At 33.6% G+C, this 20,928-nt stretch overlaps 5 protein-coding genes across 10 annotated transcripts in view; 2 read left to right on the top strand and 3 right to left on the bottom strand.

The window, feature by feature from the left end:
- Positions 1-1,570: 1,570 nt before the first annotated feature.
- Positions 1,571-5,052, bottom strand: LOC143143075 (ribokinase). Of its 4 annotated transcripts, none has more exons than XR_012991020.1 (9): positions 4,917-5,052; positions 4,571-4,629; positions 4,052-4,184; positions 3,775-3,901; positions 3,417-3,578; positions 3,245-3,336; positions 2,831-3,019; positions 2,012-2,238; positions 1,798-1,937 (listed from the first exon to the last, which is right to left on the bottom strand). XR_012991020.1 is itself a non-coding variant. In XM_076303951.1 (8 exons), exons 2-8 carry the CDS (start codon positions 4,618-4,620, stop codon positions 1,761-1,763), a joined length of 930 nt encoding a protein of 309 aa, XP_076160066.1. In that variant the 5' UTR covers positions 4,621-4,629; positions 4,917-5,052; the 3' UTR covers positions 1,571-1,760. The 4 variants fall into 4 exon arrangements, 2 of the variants coding, with proteins under 2 accessions (XP_076160066.1, XP_076160076.1); XR_012991022.1 differs by having other exon boundaries at positions 2,026-2,238; XM_076303951.1 differs by lacking the exon at positions 2,012-2,238 and having other exon boundaries at positions 1,571-1,937.
- A 1,460-nt stretch (positions 5,053-6,512) lies between these two features.
- LOC143150397 (uncharacterized) lies at positions 6,513-15,586 on the top strand. Of its 2 annotated transcripts, none has more exons than XR_012993045.1 (8): positions 6,513-6,813; positions 7,353-11,445; positions 11,595-11,764; positions 11,861-12,036; positions 12,119-12,329; positions 12,457-12,600; positions 13,750-14,037; positions 14,262-15,586. XR_012993045.1 is itself a non-coding variant. In XM_076318643.1 (8 exons), exons 2-7 carry the CDS (start codon positions 7,401-7,403, stop codon positions 13,900-13,902), a joined length of 4,899 nt encoding a protein of 1,632 aa, XP_076174758.1. In that variant the 5' UTR covers positions 6,513-6,813; positions 7,353-7,400; the 3' UTR covers positions 13,903-13,913; positions 14,262-15,586. The 2 variants fall into 2 exon arrangements, 1 of the variants encoding a protein (XP_076174758.1); XM_076318643.1 differs by having other exon boundaries at positions 13,750-13,913.
- Positions 12,344-13,650, bottom strand: LOC143150430 (uncharacterized). The gene is made up of 4 exons (XM_076318703.1): positions 13,436-13,650; positions 13,160-13,348; positions 12,894-13,100; positions 12,344-12,803 (listed from the first exon to the last, which is right to left on the bottom strand). The coding sequence occupies exons 1-4, from the start codon at positions 13,547-13,549 to the stop codon at positions 12,615-12,617; spliced, it is 699 nt and encodes a 232-aa protein (XP_076174818.1). The 5' UTR covers positions 13,550-13,650; the 3' UTR covers positions 12,344-12,614.
- Positions 15,415-20,928, bottom strand: part of Svil (Supervillin) — an 11,529-nt gene continuing 6,015 nt past the window's right edge. The window contains exons 12-28 of the mRNA XM_076318629.1: positions 20,606-20,885; positions 20,244-20,520; positions 20,034-20,132; positions 19,747-19,915; positions 19,507-19,664; positions 19,196-19,437; positions 18,923-19,124; positions 18,694-18,845; positions 18,150-18,611; positions 17,907-18,057; positions 17,688-17,839; positions 17,346-17,618; positions 16,933-17,056; positions 16,664-16,858; positions 16,327-16,601; positions 16,100-16,255; positions 15,415-15,992 (exon numbers count right to left, since the gene is read on the bottom strand). Coding sequence (XP_076174744.1) covers positions 15,906-15,992; positions 16,100-16,255; positions 16,327-16,601; positions 16,664-16,858; positions 16,933-17,056; positions 17,346-17,618; positions 17,688-17,839; positions 17,907-18,057; positions 18,150-18,611; positions 18,694-18,845; positions 18,923-19,124; positions 19,196-19,437; positions 19,507-19,664; positions 19,747-19,915; positions 20,034-20,132; positions 20,244-20,520; positions 20,606-20,885 — 3,454 coding nt within the window. The 3' untranslated portion in view covers positions 15,415-15,905. The remainder of the gene's footprint in view (positions 15,993-16,099; positions 16,256-16,326; positions 16,602-16,663; positions 16,859-16,932; positions 17,057-17,345; positions 17,619-17,687; positions 17,840-17,906; positions 18,058-18,149; positions 18,612-18,693; positions 18,846-18,922; positions 19,125-19,195; positions 19,438-19,506; positions 19,665-19,746; positions 19,916-20,033; positions 20,133-20,243; positions 20,521-20,605; positions 20,886-20,928) is intronic.
- The window catches only part of Vir (VIR_N domain-containing protein), an 11,575-nt gene continuing 11,370 nt past the window's right edge, over positions 20,724-20,928 (top strand). For both annotated transcript variants that reach the window (XM_076318664.1, XM_076318655.1), the window contains exon 1: positions 20,724-20,878. The gene's annotated coding sequence lies outside the window, so the exon portion shown is untranslated. The remainder of the gene's footprint in view (positions 20,879-20,928) is intronic.

Raw genomic sequence — 20,928 nt, 5'->3', positions numbered from 1 at the left:
CCCGCGCCACCGCTCGCGTCTGCGGAGGAAGAGAAATGGCGGAACACCGTAGTTCGCGGAACACGAGAAAAGGGGAGAGACACGGGGACGGCCGGGATGATGGATACCAGCGTTACACGCGGCAAACTCCTTTCCCCGCTGGCATTTACGCACGACACGTATGTTCGCCCGGGCAGCTCCTCTTACGCAGTCACCCAGAGATTCCATCCGCGTCGCGTGTCCCTCGGATAACGACCGGAGACGCGCGTCATTCGCGCGAGCCCGTTTCCCGGAGGGAGCCGGGACCATCTTTCTCGCCCCCGTTCTCTTGCGCAAACTGTACTCGAACGCGGGGCTTCTCGAGCGACCGCTACTCAAGCCCGCTCATCGATCTTTACGCGGTGTCCGTCTTCTCGTTTTGCTCGTTGCGTCTAGCACCCGACGATGAGTCAAGAACGCACGGTACTCCCGACACCCGAAGCCCGAGAGAAATTTTCTAACCGACGATTATACGTCGAACGAACCAACGAACGATCGTCGACCGACGGCTCGACGATACGCCACGCCGCGATACGTGTCACTCGAAAACGAATACTCGATCGTGCCGTACTTCGCGATAGAAACATCGCACCGAACGCGATTGCCTAAACACGCTCGATCCGAGCGCGATGATATTTAAATCACCCGATGGTATTCGAATCGCCGTGATCGGCGGTCTCCTCATTTGCATGCCGATGTTTCTTTATCCGTCGTCGGCGGAGATTCTTGTACTCGCGCGATGTGGATAAAACGATGCTGTTTTAAAAACGAATAGCCCGAGCTGGAGATGAATTAAACTCCGCGACGTTCGTTCTTTTCCATCCTCGTTCGAGACAGAGATACTCGTGACGTTGATACTGCTCAGCTTCGCGATCACCGATGACGCTTTGATCGACGTAATTAATTATGACTAGAAAGTGCCGATTAAATCTGTTACTTTGCATCGGAATATCTCTTACACCGTTCCCGGTACAAATTCTTCGATTTCCCGCGAAATGCGTACGCAACGGGACGATGCTTTGTAAAAATTCGTAGAAAGCGGCGATTAATTCCAACGAAGCAGGTTTCCTCTTTTTCGTTGGAAATCCACGATTCGGGCGAGTACCGCGTGGTTCAGATCGAAATCCCCGAACAAGGATCTCTGACCAATCGCCAAATATCGGAACTGATTCCAATTTACGAATATCCCTGGAAACGCTTTCGAAACCTTCTTTTCCCGTTTACGTGAGTCACGTGCGGGTACCGTTTCCACTTTGACGAGGATGACGACTTTCCCCCGTTTCTCGTCGGGGGAAGAACACACGCGAGTCGTTCCTAAACAAAAACCTCATTGACCTTTCACGGATCGCAACCTTGCACTTCGGCACCGCCTAAGGACTAGTTTTATTTTGGTAATGCGAGTTGTGACGCAACGCGGGGAATTGTGCTTCGTCTTTCGACCGTGAACGAAAAACAACGATCGATGAAAATATCGAGCCAACTTCTTATCGTAAACCACTTGTTCCGCGAACGCAACGTAAACGGTGTACGAGGAAATAAACCAAGTTTCGAGTTCCAATGTTCACCGAAGTGTGTTTATTCAAATTTTTGGGACACGAAGGAGGTGTGGATTTAAGAAGAAAATATCGGAAAGTACAGTGCAACGAGTAAACGTGCGCGTGTAACCGTTACAATTAAATAATAAATGCGTTATCGAAGGACGCGAAAATACGTCAACGGTGGAACAAGAACGTTTGATTAACTCATGTAAACAATTCGGGCGGCAGGCTGCTCTTGGTCGGAAAACTCGCGTGCGTGCCGAACTTCAAGACGGATTCCGTGGCAATCGCGCAGGCCCTTCGAATGCACTCGTTCATCGAAAGCCCAGGGTGATACGCTTTAAAGTACGCAAGACCGCCCAGGAATGCGTCTCCGGCTCCCTGTGCATAGATACATAAGTCTATTAGCGATCGGTAATTTATTGTTCTCTCGAATCGTAAATTTATTGACAAACATTCGAGTACGAACGAAGAACGATTCGCAATGTTTATCTGGCAGTTAAATTTCTATTCGTTGGTTGAGAAATCTTACTCCACGATTCGAATACTAATTTTTATTCGACGAGTAACGGACAAAGAGTTGTTTGTCTTTTGATTATCGCTCGAAACTTTTGTCCGTTCAAAAATTGGACCGTTCGACCACCTCTCGCCTTGCGAGCAACTCGAGTACGATACTCGTAAACTGAAAATTAAAAATGATAAATAATTAATTGTCACCAGAGAGGATTTTGTTTAGCGCACATGTGAGATTATTCGATGAAGTCGAGTCCAACAATGGGAGATCGCAATCTGGACAAACGCGTTTAATGGAACCGCGCTTAAAGTGCAGGGGGACAATGAGTAGCAACGGATCAAACCGCATGCGCAAGAAGCACGTGCTTCGGGTCTGTGTAACGCAAGGGCCTCGTAATCGGGTAATCGGGTTATCGGGTTACGCTCGGGGCCTCCTCGAATTTTAATACGTCATTGCCAATAAGCGTAATCACGTACAAGAGCGTATTAGCCGGTAATGGTCCAACAGCTTGGGCCTGATTCACTCGGCGTAGAAATATTGTTCCATCGCTACAGAGGTGTGGAAACGTGGACGCGAAGAAGGGGGTCCTAGATCGGCTCGTTATGCGCGCGATGCCTTTCTTACCGTCTGTAGTAGCGTCATGGATATTTCTGCGCCGGAGATCGGAACCGCGTTTCTCCAGATCGTGATCTTTCCGTAAAAAGTGTGTTTATAAAAAATCGTCTCAAGTTTCTTTCCTCGTTGACCAGTGTAAACGTACTGTCGAATCCACGGACTGAACATGCTTGGCGGGAACCATTGTAACGGTTCTATTTTCCCGAGACGCGTACGCCGCTCCCAATTCTCCCAGAGTGAGGATCACCGTATTGCAACCCCTGTCCAGGAGCTTCTCGACAGCCTTCTGAATATTCGACGATCCCAAAGGGTGCACTCCGGTCATAATTTCAGCCTGCAAACGTGCGCGTTCGAGTTCTCGTTAAATCCGTCCATTTAATCATTTCAGTGCTAAAATTCGAACGCTTAGTACGGGAGATTGCGTAATCGTATCCGACGAGTAACTTCGTACGTGTTTACCGATCGACCGAGCGTCGATAGTTTCGTTAATAATTTTTGATATTTTCAAAGAACTCCTCGACAATGAAATACAATGGTTACCGTTCGAGGATCAGCATACCTCGCGCTCGTTGACGCAGAATATATCGCATAGTGACAAGAGCTCCGAGTCAACGTTCTCCACGGCAGGCGCTCCATTCACAATCGACAGACCTATCGCATTACATTTCATATAAACTGGTTCTATCATCGTTCAATGAAAATATAGCGAGATATTAACAGACGCAACTGACCATGCCCTTTATGAAGTTTTAAAGCGTACCGAGTGGTTTCTAGAGGTGTCTCGAATTGGCACAATAAAACGGTAGCATCTTTGACAATCTCTGCTGATGTCTCCACGTGTTTCGAACTCAACGACGCGTTCGATCCTAACACAACTACTATGCTATTCTCACCTAAAAAGGGACATCGTACTGAGGACTCTATACGCTACTTTATGCATAACTTAACAAACCTAATACACGGTAAGTAGCGAAGATTCTACGATCTAGATACTACTTTTTGAAATTGAATAATAGTCGATATTTGTTCAATATCTATTCAATGTATATATTAAATTTTATTAGTTTGCAATTGAAAGTCGTTACCTACCATTAGCAGCAACCGTAATATGTGCTATTCCACTGTGTTGATCTTCTTGTACACGAATGCAAGATATGTCTACATTTTCCTCCTTAAATATTTTTAGATACTCTTGTGCATATATATCGGAACCTAACTGTATTAAAAATTGATTAAAATAGAGAATTTGCTCGATATCGTCGATAGAAGATATCTTTGTACACGAGTCTAACGGATAATTGTTTCAAGTAAAATTTATTACACGTGTAACTTTTATAACAGAGTAAATAAGATTAAATAATCGTACTGAGGCAATCATTGCTGTGGAGGCACCGAGCTTGGCAGCAACCATACATTGGTTTGCACCTTTGCCACCATATTTTATTTCATAGTTACTACCAATTATGGTCTCGCCAGGTTTTGGTAAACGAGGAGAAAAGCTAAAACATAAATATATCCTTATCGAAATGAAATAATTGGTTTTCGTTTAAGAACCTATGTTTTAAAGGATATAAAGTATGAATATAATTAACCGCATTTGCTTTACCAAGACCAACTGTTTCAAATAATGTTATTTATACAGAAAATGCTGTCAAATAAATTTATGTTGTTCGAACAACTTTGACTTAATTATTAAAAAACTATTGTTCCCATTAATTAGTAATATTGTTCCTTGGCTTTATACAAACTATCTCAGGTAAGTACCGTATCCAGCGACTAAAGATAAAATTTGTTTTAACAAATATTGTTAAATAGAAATGAATTGATTATATAAATTGTAAAATAAACTTTTCTTCTATTCATAGTAATTATTATTTTCACTCACCAAGTAAAATCAATCATACACGAACCAACAATCACGATTTTTGGAGACATTTTCTAACACTGAAAATTTGAAAGTGGAAAATATTTGTATGGTTATGTAACAACTTTTACAAAGAAACTGTTTTTCTTTGCCAGAGAAGCATGAAGAACATTGTCGGACTGAAACGATTAAAACGTACTATCTGCTTTTATCGCAATTATCACAAGGACTAATGAATCAAAGAAAAGATAAATAATTTCTTTACTGTGAGCTTAACCTAACTGTAATATGTATTTGATGAGTCAGAAAACATTTCAATGGTAAAAGTAATAAAATAACTTAAATAAGTAATGTTAAAATAGCATACATTAAAACAGTAGTGTAGAGGGTTAATGTTGAAAAAAAAACTTTTATCTTTAGTCATTTTATGTCAAAAGTACGCATCATATTTCACCACACAAACAAACGTACTTCAAGTTATACATGTATTATAACAAATTTAAACTCGCAATCATATATTCAACTATGGAAAATAATAAAAAAGGGAAAAGTAAAAGATACAGTGCGTAAAAAATCCTTTTGATGTGCATATGTATATAGCATTTAAACTTAACGAACGTAAATATGTAAAGAACCAGATATAGTGGAAAGTTATTTTAGTGTCATCTATTGGAGTACGAATAAATCTTTTAATTAAACAATATTTATATTAACGAATTCTTTCATTTAATTAAAAAGAACATATATAATCTTTTGTATCTATATTCTGAATGTTGGATAATAATATAGTAATAAATGCAAATTATAACCAGTGATATCGAAATGAAATACTGCAGCTAGCGAATTTTAAATGACAATATACTGATTATATTATGTATTATATTATATCAGTATTAATTAAACAAATTTTGATTGACTTTCAAAGTAATAGATAGTTATTAAAATATTTCCTAAATAAGTCAAGTTTTAAAACAGAAAATAATTATTATTTATTAAACACATTAATGCCACATTTGTTCAATTTGTATTAGTTACAAGATATGCGTACAAGTTACATTTTTCATATAAAATATTATTTTGTCCGTAAGAACATCATTTCTCTTCGAAAGCAAATAAATATCAAGAACGATTAAAATTAACGCCATCTATGACAAAATACCCAAGTTTGTAGAGGAATAGTCTGTTTCTTGTTGGCAATCGATGGCGCCACTGGTTTGTGTAAAAACATACTATGGAAAGATTCAGAATCGTTTCTCCGGTTCAATCTTAACATTAAAATGTTCACAGTGTTCATATAGATACATTGTTGAATACAATAATATAAAAAGTATTTTAAGTAGTCTATTTATGATCATTGCAAATATATAAAATGATACGATAGAAGAAAGAATTAATTTATTCTCTCTAAAAAGGAAAATCATCAACAGCTTCTTACCAACCAAAATACTTGCCGAGAAGAAAAACGGATCGAGTAATAATTGATTAAATATTGATTGTAACAATTTGGAAAGAAACTATAAACAAATAAGTGTGAACCATGTAAACAGTTTTATGTTTATATTTAAATAAACATTGTCCCTAAAGTCACTAGATATCTAGTTACAGGTACGCCATCTAGAGTATTAGCTGTGCGATAATAACTAAAAACTTGTGAAACAGAATGAATGTATTAGGCAAAGTATATTCCCCTCAAACAAAATGAATTATTATCAACAATGTATCGGAATATAATTTTATTGTTGATACAATATAATTATTTATCGAAACAGTAATCTAAAAGAGAAAAATATTTTCCAAACGTTTCTTCTTCAATTTAGGTAATTATTTGTCATATTTCAGCACTAACATATCTGTATAAGAAGAACCAATGATAATCCTGCTTAATTAATTACTAGTACCTACCGATTGTAGTTATCAAAAGTTTGTATTTTCATTTCGTGGCATAGAATGCATGACGTGTTTTAAATTTATGTCGAAGTTTCATATTTTGCATGGTATATCCATGTATTTATTTACTGAAACCCTAATGAAAAATACTTGTTAGATTGATGACAGTAGTGTATACATCTGATTTCGTTCTTGTAAACATTGTGTTTAGATTTAAGAAAGTAATTGTTTTTCCTTGTAAAATACATTAATTTATATCATTTATCAAAAGTATTTAACTAATGGAGTTTTTCCATAATAAAAGAATTCTTCTAAAGCTTGAATAATATGTGATTCTCTCTGGAATCTACACAGTATGGACACAGCAGTCCTAGTTGGTGAGTTTTATACTCTGCCATTAAAATCATTTTATGTATTTAACAAAATTATTGTTATGTAGTCTAAGAATATAAATAAAGCAACTCGAATTAACAAATTTCAAATAAAAGTATATTTGGATAACGAAAGTAAAGTATACGCTTTTTAAATTATTATACGACGTATCATTTATCGTGGCTTTATAAGTCGTCGATACATTAAGTCATTAAAGCGTACTATTGTAATTTTTAACTAAAACTTTGTTTTTATAATGCTCTTAAACTTGCTTTTATACGTGAGTTCTGCAATTAAATTTTACTCGATAAAAAAATGAGTAAAGTGGAAATCTCATTTTATATAATTTATAAATCTGTATTAGGTTATGGTACATTTAAATAATTGTTTATTTTATCTTTATCTTTAATTGTGTAGTGATGTAATTTTCATTGAATTATTTATAAATAGCAAGTACACTTTAATAATTATTTATTATCGGGTCACTACTTTGTTTATAACCTTTTAAGCATTGATGACACTAATCATTGTTTCTAATTAACAGGACAATCTATGGTTTCTTAAATAATTGTAATGAACTTGATGTTTTACCATGGAACAAGTAGATGAAGTACAGATTGTTACTGTTCAAATACAACCAGTTCTAACAGTAGATTTATCTTCTTCGTTAGAATCAGAGTCAAACAGCGATCATGTGACAAATGTAGAAAACATTCCTGAATATCAGGAAAGTGATACAAAAATTTGTACAGACAATGCAATTGAAGCTGTTTTATCGATAAATGAATGTGATATAAATAATTCGATTAAAAAAGTTGAAAGCGAGATTGAAATAGTGGAAGAAAAGGTCAACGTTGATATCATCAATGAGTTGGTACAGGAGACAGTTGATAATTGTATACAAGGAACGAGTAATAGTGACATAGAAGAGACAGTTAATAACAATACGCAAGAGGCAATTAATAATGATACAAAAGAAACAATTAATAATGATGCAAAAGAAACATTTAATAATGTTTCACAAGTAATGGTTAATAATGATATACAAATTGATGCTGATCAGGGTATAAATAATGATATGATAAAGAAACAAAACGATATTGCAGAATCAGTTAAAGTTAAAGATGATGTAATATGCATAGAAGAAGCACCCGTAAATAAAGAAAGTACAAAACTTTCTAATGATGTTGCAACACTCAGCACGGGTACAAATAAAGATGAGCAAACTCTTGAAAAAGATGTTTGTTTGGTAAGAGACACAGATACGGTCAATGATACTAATGCTCAATGTCAAGCATTGATTAAATCACTTAGTCAGACTTTTGACAGTAAGGACCAGTCTTTGCACGTTGAAGATGCAGATACTGATGCGGATTTGAATAAATTGGTCGATGGTGATTCAGAAGTTATGGTAGTAACAGTAGAAACTGTACCTGTTAATGATTCAAATGAAACCACAGAAGAAAATATTATTGTGACTGTACACGAAAATGATATTGTTGTGAATTCCGATGAAAATGATCTTTCAGTAAAAGGGAAGGAAACTGCAAAATCTGAAATTGTAAACGAAGAGTTTGACTTAATAGATTATAGTCAAGAAAGTGATGGAACTATTATAGAAGTAATTTCGACAGAAGTTGTAGATTCAGAAAGTTCTGAAACATGTACTCAGCAAAACAATAATGAAATCTTCAAACATACCACCTCCGAAATAGATTCTGTAACTTCAACCACTAAAGAAATTGTAGATAACATTGGTGGCAATGAAGATAAAATGCAAAGCAAGCATATTGCTAATGAGGAAAGCGATATGAAATTGATGAAGACAAGCGACAAAGGCAAAACTGAAAGTTCTGATAGTTCAGATAAAAGTAATATGAAGAAAGAACTTGTTCATAGCAAATTTACTGACTCTCCTATGCATGTAAATATTCCAAAAGAAGGAAATGTATCTATAAATGAAGTGAATAAAATGGGTGTAACAATTAAGAAAAGAAGTGTACTTCAAGATATTTTTGATGACTGGGGTGACGAGAATGCAGAGGATGAGAATCAATCAGTATCTAAAGTGCAAGATACAGTGGAAATTGAATTAAAAAGCTTATTAGATGATACAAAGACAACTCAAATGATAGAAGAAGATGCGGTAGTGCTGGTTAAAGAAGAAATTACATGTGTGAAAAAAGAGACTGTAGCAATCACTGAAAAATTAGAAGTTGCCAACAGAAATAAAGAGGTGCCAATTACAAAAGAACAGACAAGTAATAATCAAAGTATAAAAAAGCATCAAAATACTATAAAAATGTTAAATAAAGACCAAGTCAACTTTTCAGTATCACAGAATTTTGGAAAATTTGTAAAAAATACAACACATGATTCAGCGGCATTGAGTCAAACATCATCACAAACAAAAATAACAACCATTGTTAATCGTGGTCGTAATTTAACTAGCCAAATAGCTTCGCCAGCTGAAGTAACAGAAGCATTAAAGGAACGACTTCGTGAAAAACAGAAAATTGTAGAAGCACCACCTGGACCTGATATATTTTTTGTTAAAAAACTAACTCAGAGATTATCGAGTAAATTAGCAGGTGGCCCAGTAAGTTCTTTACCAGCACTTATACCATTGCCTCAACCTACTACTCAATCTTCTATTCAATCTGATAAAAAATCAGCTGATAATGTAAATACAGAAAGTAATAAAGAAAGCAGCTCTGACAATAAAGAATTATTGGCGATATTAGAAGGTGACGTTGATCCTGATTGGTCAAATTTAAAACCACCAACCTTAACAGAAGAAGGAAAAGGTCCAGTGAACATTGAACAACCTGGACACAATACACCACCAAAACTTGATCCTTTAGTTGAACGAGAATTAGCATTGAAACAGCTTTTGGAATTACCTGTTACATCAGTTAAAAAAAGTACTTCAAGGAAAAAGAAAACATTTAAACCTGCACCCGGTAGAGTTTCTAAGGAAGCAGAAGTAACATCTATATCTGAAGTAGAAAAGGAAATTGTTAATATTGATTTAATAGATGATTCTACAGAACCAATTGTAAAAGATACAAGGCCTTTTGATTTGGAACCATCCCCTGTGATCACTGAGCAGCGTACTCCAGAAAAGAATACAGAATTAAGTACAAAAGATGTACGATTAGATGAATCAAGATCAGGTAGAAAAAGGAAACTTACAGAAAAAGCTAGAGAACACGAAGAACAACAAAGTATTGTAAAACGTCAGAAAGTATATAAAAGTAAAATTTCATTGAATAAAAAACAACTTCAAGAAGATGAAGTGCAAACTGTGATTGATACTAGCCAAACCACTGAGAATCATGTATCTAAGGAGAATACTTCACCTATTAGTACTACAAATAGTGAGGCTGACGTTACAATAACGAAAGAAATAACAAACAAACAGTTTACAGATAAAACAGACACAACATTAAATAAACCTGAGAGTACATCTTTAAAACGTCCAAAACAAAGTCTTAGTAAAAGGGGATCACAATCTATTTCTAAGAAAAATATGGTAGTGAAAAAAATATTGAAACAAAATTTGTCTTCCAATAAGAAAGCTGTTGCTTTGAAAGCAAAATTGAATACATCGTCAAAAAAATCTGGATCGAAAATAACTTCAAAATCAAAGCGATCTACAGAAAGTAGTTCTGGAGATTCTAAACCAAAGAAAAAGATTATAAATGAAATAGATAGATTACTTCAAGACGAAGGTGTTGTAAATTTATTATATGATGTTGAACAGCCAGATAAGAAACGATTAATTCCAATCACTAAGTCCCAAGCAAAAGTTATGGATATACAAAAAGTTCAGCGTGAACTTAATTTTAGAAAGAAATTAGTACGTAACGCGGTACTAAGATTGCGTACTGCAACAGTGGGTGTGTCAAAAGTTTCTCCAAGGTCTAAAAGAACTTCTATACATTTAAGTGATATTCAGATGGATAAAAAAAGTGGAGAACAAATTACATCGACAAAATCAAACGTAATAACTCAACCAGAGTTTATCTTACCTGCAAAAATAAGGAATGCAGCAGACGCATCTATTATTATCAGAAGACATTCGTCTAGCTCATTTTCCAGTGCATCTGGAAGTCCCAGAGTTTCTGTTGACAGTCCAGAAAAAGCTGAAGGAACTAAAACTGATGAAGGAGGTTCTCATTCATTGAGATCTATGAAAAGGAGGCTTTCACAAGATGAAGGGACACATGTAAAAAAAAATAAGAAGAAAGTTATACAAAAAATTAATACAGAAACTATAGTTGCTAATGTTGTAGAAGATAAAGTGATTCGTCTCAATAAGAAATCAGATTCAAAAAAATCTGATAAAAATTCCAAGCAATCAGATACTATTTTAATAGATGAAACTACTAGTAGTTCAAGTAAAGTTATTACACGGTCGAACGGTACAACTACGGGTAAGGTAACATCAAAAACCAAAAAATCTGCAAAGAGCAAAGTTACATTTGCTAAAACAAGTGAACCTGATAATAGTGAAGAATCTTCTAAAGGAGAAGATGAACTTTCAGCCTGTCTTGCAGAAGCTGCAAATGCCCTTTCAGTAGTCAGTGCTGGAAATCGATCTGGAAATACAACAGCAAATCGTAAAAATAAAGGTGAAAACAATTGCTTAAAAGTATTAAGAATATTTTGAATATTTGTAAATAGCTTGTCTTGCGTTTAAAATATACTTGCAACAAACTACAATATTAATTGCGCATTTACATAAAAAATATAGAATACTGAATAAATAAATATTTTCCAGTAAATATGAATATCACTAAAATCTTAGACTTGGATAATAATAAAACAAAAACGGAAACGCGAAGTCAATTCAGTAATAAAGAAATCAATGTAAGACGACATGGTAATCTTGTGCAATTAATACTCACTCCATCATCTTCTACAAAAATAAGAAATGCTCTCACACTTCAGGTAACAAAATTTTGGATAAAATTATTTAATAGTTAGTATTTGATTATAAATATATAAGTCTTTATTCATACAGTAGTATTCACTTTATATTTTTAGATGATGCAGGAGTTTCGTGAAACATTATCAATTCTAAAAAAAGATGATGATTGTCGAGTTGTTCTATTAACATCCACTGGTAGTAGTTTTTGTGAAGGTCTTGAACTCTCCATGTTATTACACACAAATAAAGAAGAACGACGAGTTCGAGCTCAAGAAATGGCAAACGCAGTTAAGTATGTAACTACTATTATCATGTGTATATAATTAATACATATATTTAATTCATTAAAAAGCTAATCTCTTTTGTCAATTTAGAGACTTTATTAAAAGTTTGGCATCGTTTAATAAACCCATTGTGGCTGGAGTTCAGGGTGCTGCAGTTGGACTTGGAGTAACAATGCTACCTTTGTTTGATCTTGTGATAGCTAGTGATAAAGCAACATTTAGTACTCCTTATGGAAAACTGGGACAGATTGCTGAAGGTGCTGCTGTTTTTACTTTATCACATATATTAGGAACTGCAATTGTAAGTGTAACGAATACGTGCAAGGTTTTTAGTTTTATTATTTATTTTGATATAGACTGATCATATTAAAAATAATATATTATCGTTATTACTTAATGATATAAGCACCAAGTGTTTTATGTTCCAGACAAGTGAATTACTTTTGGGTGGTAGAACTTTAACAGCCAGTGAGGCATTAAGGGCTGGTCTTGTTACCCGAGTTCTGTGGCCTGATAGATTTCAAGTTGAATTATTACCAACTTTAAAAGCTATGAGTGAACAATCTTCACAGGTATATGTTCTATATTACAATTTTTTAAATGGAAGACAGTAAGCTTTATAAGCAGGGCCAGAATAAAGCAATTCTTGAACATTCTCTATGCTTCTATCTTTAAAAATGCACAAATGATCTTCTGGACAAGTGCATTTGTAATACGTTGAATACAAATCAGACCTTATATTTCCACAAAACTCATGGGTATTACACATTCTTTTCTATATCAAAGAAGTAAAATAATTAAATTTAGTAAAACATACACGAGATTAAATTCAAAATATTGATTTTTATGAATCCTGAAGATATACCTTGACACACTTGAACGTTTGTGTAATAAGATCGTTTTCATCATATACGTATTTTTGAAGTCTCCAATAATGTGATTGTGAACAGAAGCAGTTTAACGTTACGTTATATGGTATCAAATGAGAATTATTTGTATCGCTTTTACCATGTACTTTGATGCCTTCATTTTGATATGTACATGCTTTCATCTCCGTTATAGAACCACAAAACTAGGAAAAGCAAATTTTCATTTTACAATTCTTAATGTACACTTTGTATCTTGGCGTACCTCCATGTACGATCTATTATTTAGTGAAAGAGACCAATTTCCAAGCTGTTTCATCCATTGCCACGGGCACTCTTTTCCACTAGGACAACGACACAATCTTTCCGTTAAGCTAGATACCCAAAATCGATTGTGAATCACATTACACGCCTCATTAATTCCACATTCGTGCAGATCACTTTCTCCATTAATCTGTATTAATATCACATATTATACATCATGTTTCACATTTATTTCTTCTTTATGTTTTTCCTATGAATGATATGTAAATATACTTACACTGTCCATGTATTTGAAGGTAACATTACTTAACTTGCTACTGATAATGGTGTAAGAACTGAAACACCTAGTTATTAAGAATAATAGAAAATAAATTAAGATAAACATTTTCATAATGTCGCTGTACTTTACAGTAGTTAATAGAATCAAAATTGTGTCACAAGTAACAATAGAATATCCCACTCTTGCACCCACGTCAGTCACGTTACGTACATGCGAAACTAGTTAATATTTATATATATATATCCGGAATTTTCCCATTTGTACATGCGTTTTAAACTACTACTGATTCTTTATTATTCATTTATTTTCAGTCTATGGAAGCTACAAAGGCTTTGCTGCGTCACAGTTTGCGAAAAAAGTTGGATGCGGCATTAGAATCGGAGACGTATTTGTTGATCCAACATTGGTGTTCCGCAGAATGTCAAACTGCCATAAAGGCTTACATTGACGGGAAAGTCCAGTGAACATTCAAATGGTAATAATATGTTTTTTCTGTACATTTAGCTACCATCACTTGTACTTTCTCTATAGAAAAAAAGTACTATGGATAATAAGAATGAATTGGATAATTATTTTGATGGAGTACTACATATATAGTGGTAAAAATTTTATAACGTGTATAGCAATATAGCAAAATGTAAATACATATTTGTCATTTGTTATATATAATTTGTATATGAAGTTGTACAATATATTATTTCTTACTAAAATGGTTGTTTTGCAGTTAGTTTTCACATTTGTAATGGCACAAAATAAACGTAGCTCATTATTATTCTTCATATGCGTGTTTTCTCCTGTTTAATCTTTATTACTTATTTTACAGCACTAAAAATGTAAAACAAAATTGTTGATTAAAAAGCCAACATGTAAAAATAACAATTTGGTAAAATTAAAATACAATTATGTGCTACAGATACTCAACGATTTAAATGAAAGCACTAGCAACATATGCCAAGACTACAACTAGTATTGTAAAATCGGGTACGGAGAATAATAACAAATAAGTAATTTGGGAGACATTAAAGTGAGAAAAGAATTCGTGACTCTGGTGTGTTATTTTGCATCAACGCACGATTATTTTTAAGATAAAACGTAAAATTATTAAATCATTCAATCAGATCGACTATTTTAATATTACACTATATATATATATATATATGTGCGTGCGCGTGTTTGTGTAATATTTATATATATACATATACATATACACACACATATATATGTATATAAACATTACACACACAGTAGGTATACATAAATACTTTCCGTAACATGTTATTATTGTTAGATTAAAATAAAAAAACGACCATCATAAGCATTGTAGTGAATTTATGTTCTTTATGAAGAATATAATATATATATATATATATATACAATACATCAATTGACAAATTTTGAACAGAATACGATCTCAACTTGTACATTTAAAGTTGGTGTCTGATTCTTTTATACTCAATGTACTGTTGTGCCTTGGCCAATTTATAAAAGAGTAGAAGAAACTAGGTGTAGAGAAAGATATTTGTAATTTACACGCAAAAGCAAAAGTACAAGCATATTTGACTAATCGTTACAAATGTTTAAAATATGCCAAATTGCTTTTAAGTAGTATTTAATTTGATTTATTAACAATTATGCATTATTGTAATTCCGTTAAAAACGTTCATTTATACCGATTATTTGTAGTATTGCAAATAATCGATATATACATAATTGTGTGTACAGAATTCTATTTTTATTGATGCATTTATATTGGATATATTTTTTGTTGAAAGTAATTAAATTATTCTACAATACAAACGATGTATTTCACTGTGATATCACGTGAAATATAAATGCAAAGAGAATCTAAAAGAAAATTATTTTAAAAAGATGCATACGTATGTTAGGACAGTGTAAAAAGTATCGTTTCAAATAAAACAAATATGAAATCTATGCAATGTTTAAGGATTATGAAGGACTATAAAATAAGACTCAAGGCAACATTGAGAAATTTCATTGAATACTGTTCAAAAACACAGAGTACGTTGTAAAGAATACAGTCGCTCTTGTACAAATGTTACACATGTAAGAATAAGCCATTCTAAAACATATTGTATTATCAATGAATATAAAGCCCATACAAATATAAAGGAAATATTCACAAGCCAATTTATGTTTAATATGTATTAAAAATATATAATTACCTATCTGGTGTGTGTGGGTGTGTGTATGTGTGTGTGACACGCGCGTGCGCGCATTTGTGTAGTATATATTATATTTCAGATAGTAATAAACATCTTCAACTGCATTATAATATTAGTTCATCTTCGGTTGATAGGCAACTTTAGGCGTATTTTAAACGCAAATTCATATACCAAGAAGTTAAAAAGTTTGAAGTTATGAACATCATAAAACAATTAACAAAAACTTTATTAAACGCTTTACAGGGGCAGCTATAGCTTGCAGGATCGGCAGCAAGGGCGTTTCATCAAAAAAGCCCTATTTCTTTTTTTAGGTTCACTTGTTTCCAAACTGGGAGCTCTTGAAATTCTTCTTTACTCATTCCTAATAGATCCTGTCAGACCAAACGTATTAAATACATATCTTTTGTAAGTTGTAATCAATTTGTTTAATACATTTTTTCTGTTCCATACAATTTAAAGTACAACGAACAAAACTAACTTGAAAATGTTGCTGTGATAAATACAATTCCAAATGTGTAGGATCAACTCCTTCTGGTAAAGGTCGTTGTAATAATTGGGCTGGAGGGTACGTACTTTTCGTTAATCGAGCTAACTCATTCTCTACGGTCAATACTTCTCCAGGATTTCGACCATCCTAGTCATAAATGATTTGTTTTGTGTAATTCAAATAAATTTAATAAGTTTGGTAATTGCAAAAAAAAGTACCTCTATATTTAATTCTGCAATATCATCCCGATATCTCCACGTAGGAAATAAATTTATGAATCGTAACGGTTCAAGACCAGCCCAGACTAGATAAATTGGAAATTTTGTAGATTCTGAACAAATGTTTTGCCAATACTGCATAGCCATTGTCATGGCTGCTCTTCTTTCAGCTTGCCATCTGACTGCTTTACTGCCAGATTGATCCTCTGCTCCAGTATCAGGCCACCAGCCTTGCCATATCCACAATTCGTGTTTGTTATCCAGCAAAAATAAAGCTACAATAATAAGTATATCAGTTCATGTAAATTAACATTAGTACTACAAAAATATAAATTACCTGGTTGATTAACTTGATATAAATCTTCCTGTAGAAAAGGAAACGGAGTTGGCAAAGAAGCACGATGGGGGCACAATATTTCTATAGGTTTAAATTCTTTAGAAATGCTTGATAAATGAAATAGTCTCGGAGTATGTTCCTGTAATTGGTCTTTTTCCAACGATACATACAACTTTTTATTCATTCCTCCTAATGCTATATCAGAAAACATATCATTAAATACTTTAATATTGCATACACTAATATTAAACGTTCACATTTTCACTTACCATTGAAGAATTCCTCTGGTTCAGTTCCTTCATTGAACTCAAAAATTTCTATATTGCCTTCAGACGATAAACCTGTTTCTTGGGGCCGATTTTCTTGTAACTTTTTCGCTGCACTACATACATTCTAAAAACATTTTCCCATTAAACGTACATATACGTAGGTACATACATATATACATACATACATACATACACGCGCGCGCGCGAACACACATATAATTTTAAATTGTGCATGAATGTATACACACACAAAACTGTAACAACAATCTATAACAACTTTAAATTTCAAAATCATTTTAGGGATATGAACAAAAAACACGATAAAGTCATGGAACAAATTGGATGCGAATACAATTATTTAAAATTCCTTGTTATTGTTTTAATCGTTGTAATACAAAATTAACCAAAAATACCTTTTTAATATGAGGTAATGCATTAGATCCATGCCACACATATATTTTGTCATTTTTAGTGTCTAGCAATATAAGAGAACCTCTGCTCCTTAATTGACGAGTACTACAAGGAATCTCTATTAAAGACACCTCTGACTCTAAAGTACCTCGGCATATGTACAATCGCCACCGTTTGTCATGTATTGTATTCGTTTTTTTGCCACAGTGCACAATCATTCCTCCAGAAAATAAATTCAGAAATGCAGCTGGTTCATGTCCTTGAACTACGCGAAGCTATAAAAAATGTACATGAATTTATAATATTTATCTATCAATTTCCAATTAGGCTGAATCAAAAAGTACCTGAGGTGCTTGGTCATTATCTAATTCGATAGTTAGTAACGCCGCAGCACCTTGCTCGTTTAAAGACGCGTTCTGGCCTTGCCAAATAAAATAAACCGAACGATCACGACCCTTCGCAGAATGTTTCGACGGCATACCACTAAGCTCACGACCTGTATAAAAAACAAAGCAATCTAGTATTATAAAAAATAGGGAGAACTTAAGATAAAACCTACTTACCAGTAATTGTAACAGAATACATCCAATATATAATATAACTATCCCCAGAATAAAATTGTCCGACAGATGAATCACCCAGAAGAGTATGTGAGAATTCGTCAATATGCCATGCTTTCACGTTTGTTGTTGTAACAACATATTGTTTCCTTAACTGTAAAATGAATTTATTTCAAGATAATGTCTATTTAAACTATTTAAGTAATTGAACTACATATAAATAAAAGTATTTAGCAATATAATTACCTCAGGGTCATACCAACCAGTACCTCTACCCAAATGACTTCCTTCAAGGACTAAATCAACGGGGGTGATACTTTCTTGTAGTAAAGTATTAATATTGCACATTTCTATAGTTATAGTTCCATCGACTTGTTCTTTACTTTTGCTACCTCGAACTCGTATAATCCTAGAAACATTTGGCCAGTCCAAGAACTTTTCTCTAAAAAGTATCGTTTCCACATGTTGCGTCAATTTAGCAAGTAAGCACCATTTGGGTCTGACTTTAGCAGATTTTAAGACCGTCTGAGATATTGTGCGTCTACCAATCATGCATTCTGAACTAATTGGACATATTGCACATTCGGAATAATCATATCCTTCTTTCCACATTTCTGTAGCAAGGTGTGTTGCAAGTTTCTTTTTATCAGAAGAAGCTCCCTTTCCACTCCATATGTACATTTCGCTACCAAAATCAAACACCAATACCTTAAAAAAAGTACAATTGATTACAATTACGTGGAGAAGAATACATGTAATAAGAAAGTACTATTTTATTATAAAAAAAAACCTTGTTTGGATTAAGCATTTCAATTTTTGGTATAGCACCCCAATATTTTTCAAGAGGCACCAGTTCTTCGCCTTTAATTTCATACACCATATTTGTATCTATCATAGCTGTTTCATAAAGTTCATCCTCATCAGGGTGTCCACCATCGATAACTATAGTTAATGAAAGAAAATTAATTTTTACATTATATTATTAATATATTATTAATAATATACATGTATTATTATACCATCCACTTTTTCATTTTCAACACCTAGATAATTCCAAAATTTTTGCAATTGACTTTTCGAACAAGTCACTTTATTTTCATTAATAGTGATAACTTGAAATGCTTGAGAACCAAGATCTTTATTTTGTTGAATACTCATTGCAATTTCTGCACCTCGAACTTTTTCAATAACATTACAATATTTTCCAACATAATTGTAAACCTGAAATAAAAACCATTAATTGATCATAATATTTTAACATGAATTTTATAAAATAGCATTTTTTTAATTACCTCTGACTTTGTTACTAAAACAAAATTATCACCACTATTTATACTTTGTGCAATTGGTTCGATTAATCTCACTTGTACATGACGTCTACCTTTAATTAAAATTAACATTAAGTCTTTGTATGGCTGCAACTTATTTATTGAAACATTCGTTTCTGCTACATTCCTTAGTGTTACATTACTAAAGTCTTCGGTGGAAGCCAAGCCAGCTAAGGCTTCCATGGCCAAAGATGAATTTTTAGCCACTGTAATATAATATTTCTATTAATTTAATATAATAAAGCGATAGCTAATAATGCAATATGACACCTTACATTTTTCAACATTCAATTGTTTCATTACTTTTTCCGCAATACCAGTTCGTACTTCAGTATATTCTGATTTCAAATCAGTGCGAGCTGCAAGTACTTTAAGAGGATTTCTAGAGATGACACGTCGTCGTTGTATCCGTATATTACGCTTTTGAACTAATCTGTAAAAATATGAATCTATCATTAAAATCATTATTTAAGATATAATTAGTGATATCGTCCATTAAAAAAGAGAAAATTTACAATTCAGATTGCGATGTAATAATATCAAAATCGCTTTCATTTAAATCAACAGATTCGGCCTCACATTTCTCTAATGAAATTCCAGTAAAGAAGGAGGTGAATGTTTCATCATCTATCTTGGGAATTGACACAGTAGGTGATAGATTTTTTCCTGTTTTATATTCTTCCCCTGTAAAGTGTATAAACTTGATACAGATACAATTTAAATAATATTCTTAAATAAATATCAATAAGATTAAGTTAGTTATCACATAAGATGAAGAAAATTTTAAAAATTATCTACTAACCACTATCATCGCTTGTAGGTTCGGAAAAGCTTCCCCGCGATTTAATGTATGAATCCATACTTGGACTAGTTGGCATAGATACAACATCTTTCATATATCCTAAAAATGTATCTGCGTTTAAAGCATGTTATTTCTTCTTTACACTAATTATATTCTTTAATCTACTAATTTAATTCTCAAATATTTTAACATTATTTTAAGTAATTTTACCCCTTTTCGCTCTAAATCGTTCCGGACGAGGAGTTTTCTTTTTTCGATCCGCAATGTTTCCTGTAACTTCGATAAGTGGCGAAGATGGTCCCGATTCTAAATTCTCCAATTGTTCTACTTTCATTTTTCCTGCTACGGTAAACTTCGTTGCGTCCGATGCAGCTATTCTCTTTTTCCATCCTTCTGTGGCAGACCCTAACTTTCCAAGGCAATCGGCAAGTACACCATGTTTGATACTCAATTCTTCCTTATTAGATGAACCAGCACACAATCCATCCTAATCAATCATTTTCAATTATGGTAGTTAATGAGACTTATTAAAGGTTATTAATAGGATTATTAATAGGACTAACAACGCATACAAAAATATTCACCGACATATTAGACGATTCGGACGCTATGCGTCGTTTCCAATTTGTACTACCGCTGCGCTGAAGTGCGGCTAATCGGTCTGCAATACTCATACTTGGACCATCATTAGTATCTATAGTCGGTATCGCTTGTGTTGCGCTACGATATAATCCTGGCAGTGCTACAGCATGTTGTTTCTGTATTGTTGCACCACATAATTCACTTTCGTGTGTTTTGTTGCTAATTGCGTGATGGCTGGCGCTTTTCAACAATGAAGTGTATCTGTAAGTACTTAATTATAATAGAGGTACATGTTTTTATCTCCACTCCTTGA

Source organism: Ptiloglossa arizonensis, chromosome 1, assembly GCF_051014685.1.
Source record: "Ptiloglossa arizonensis isolate GNS036 chromosome 1, iyPtiAriz1_principal, whole genome shotgun sequence".
Classification (NCBI taxonomy): Eukaryota; Metazoa; Arthropoda; class Insecta; order Hymenoptera; family Colletidae; genus Ptiloglossa; species Ptiloglossa arizonensis.
This window is presented reverse-complemented; position numbering and strand designations above follow the sequence as displayed.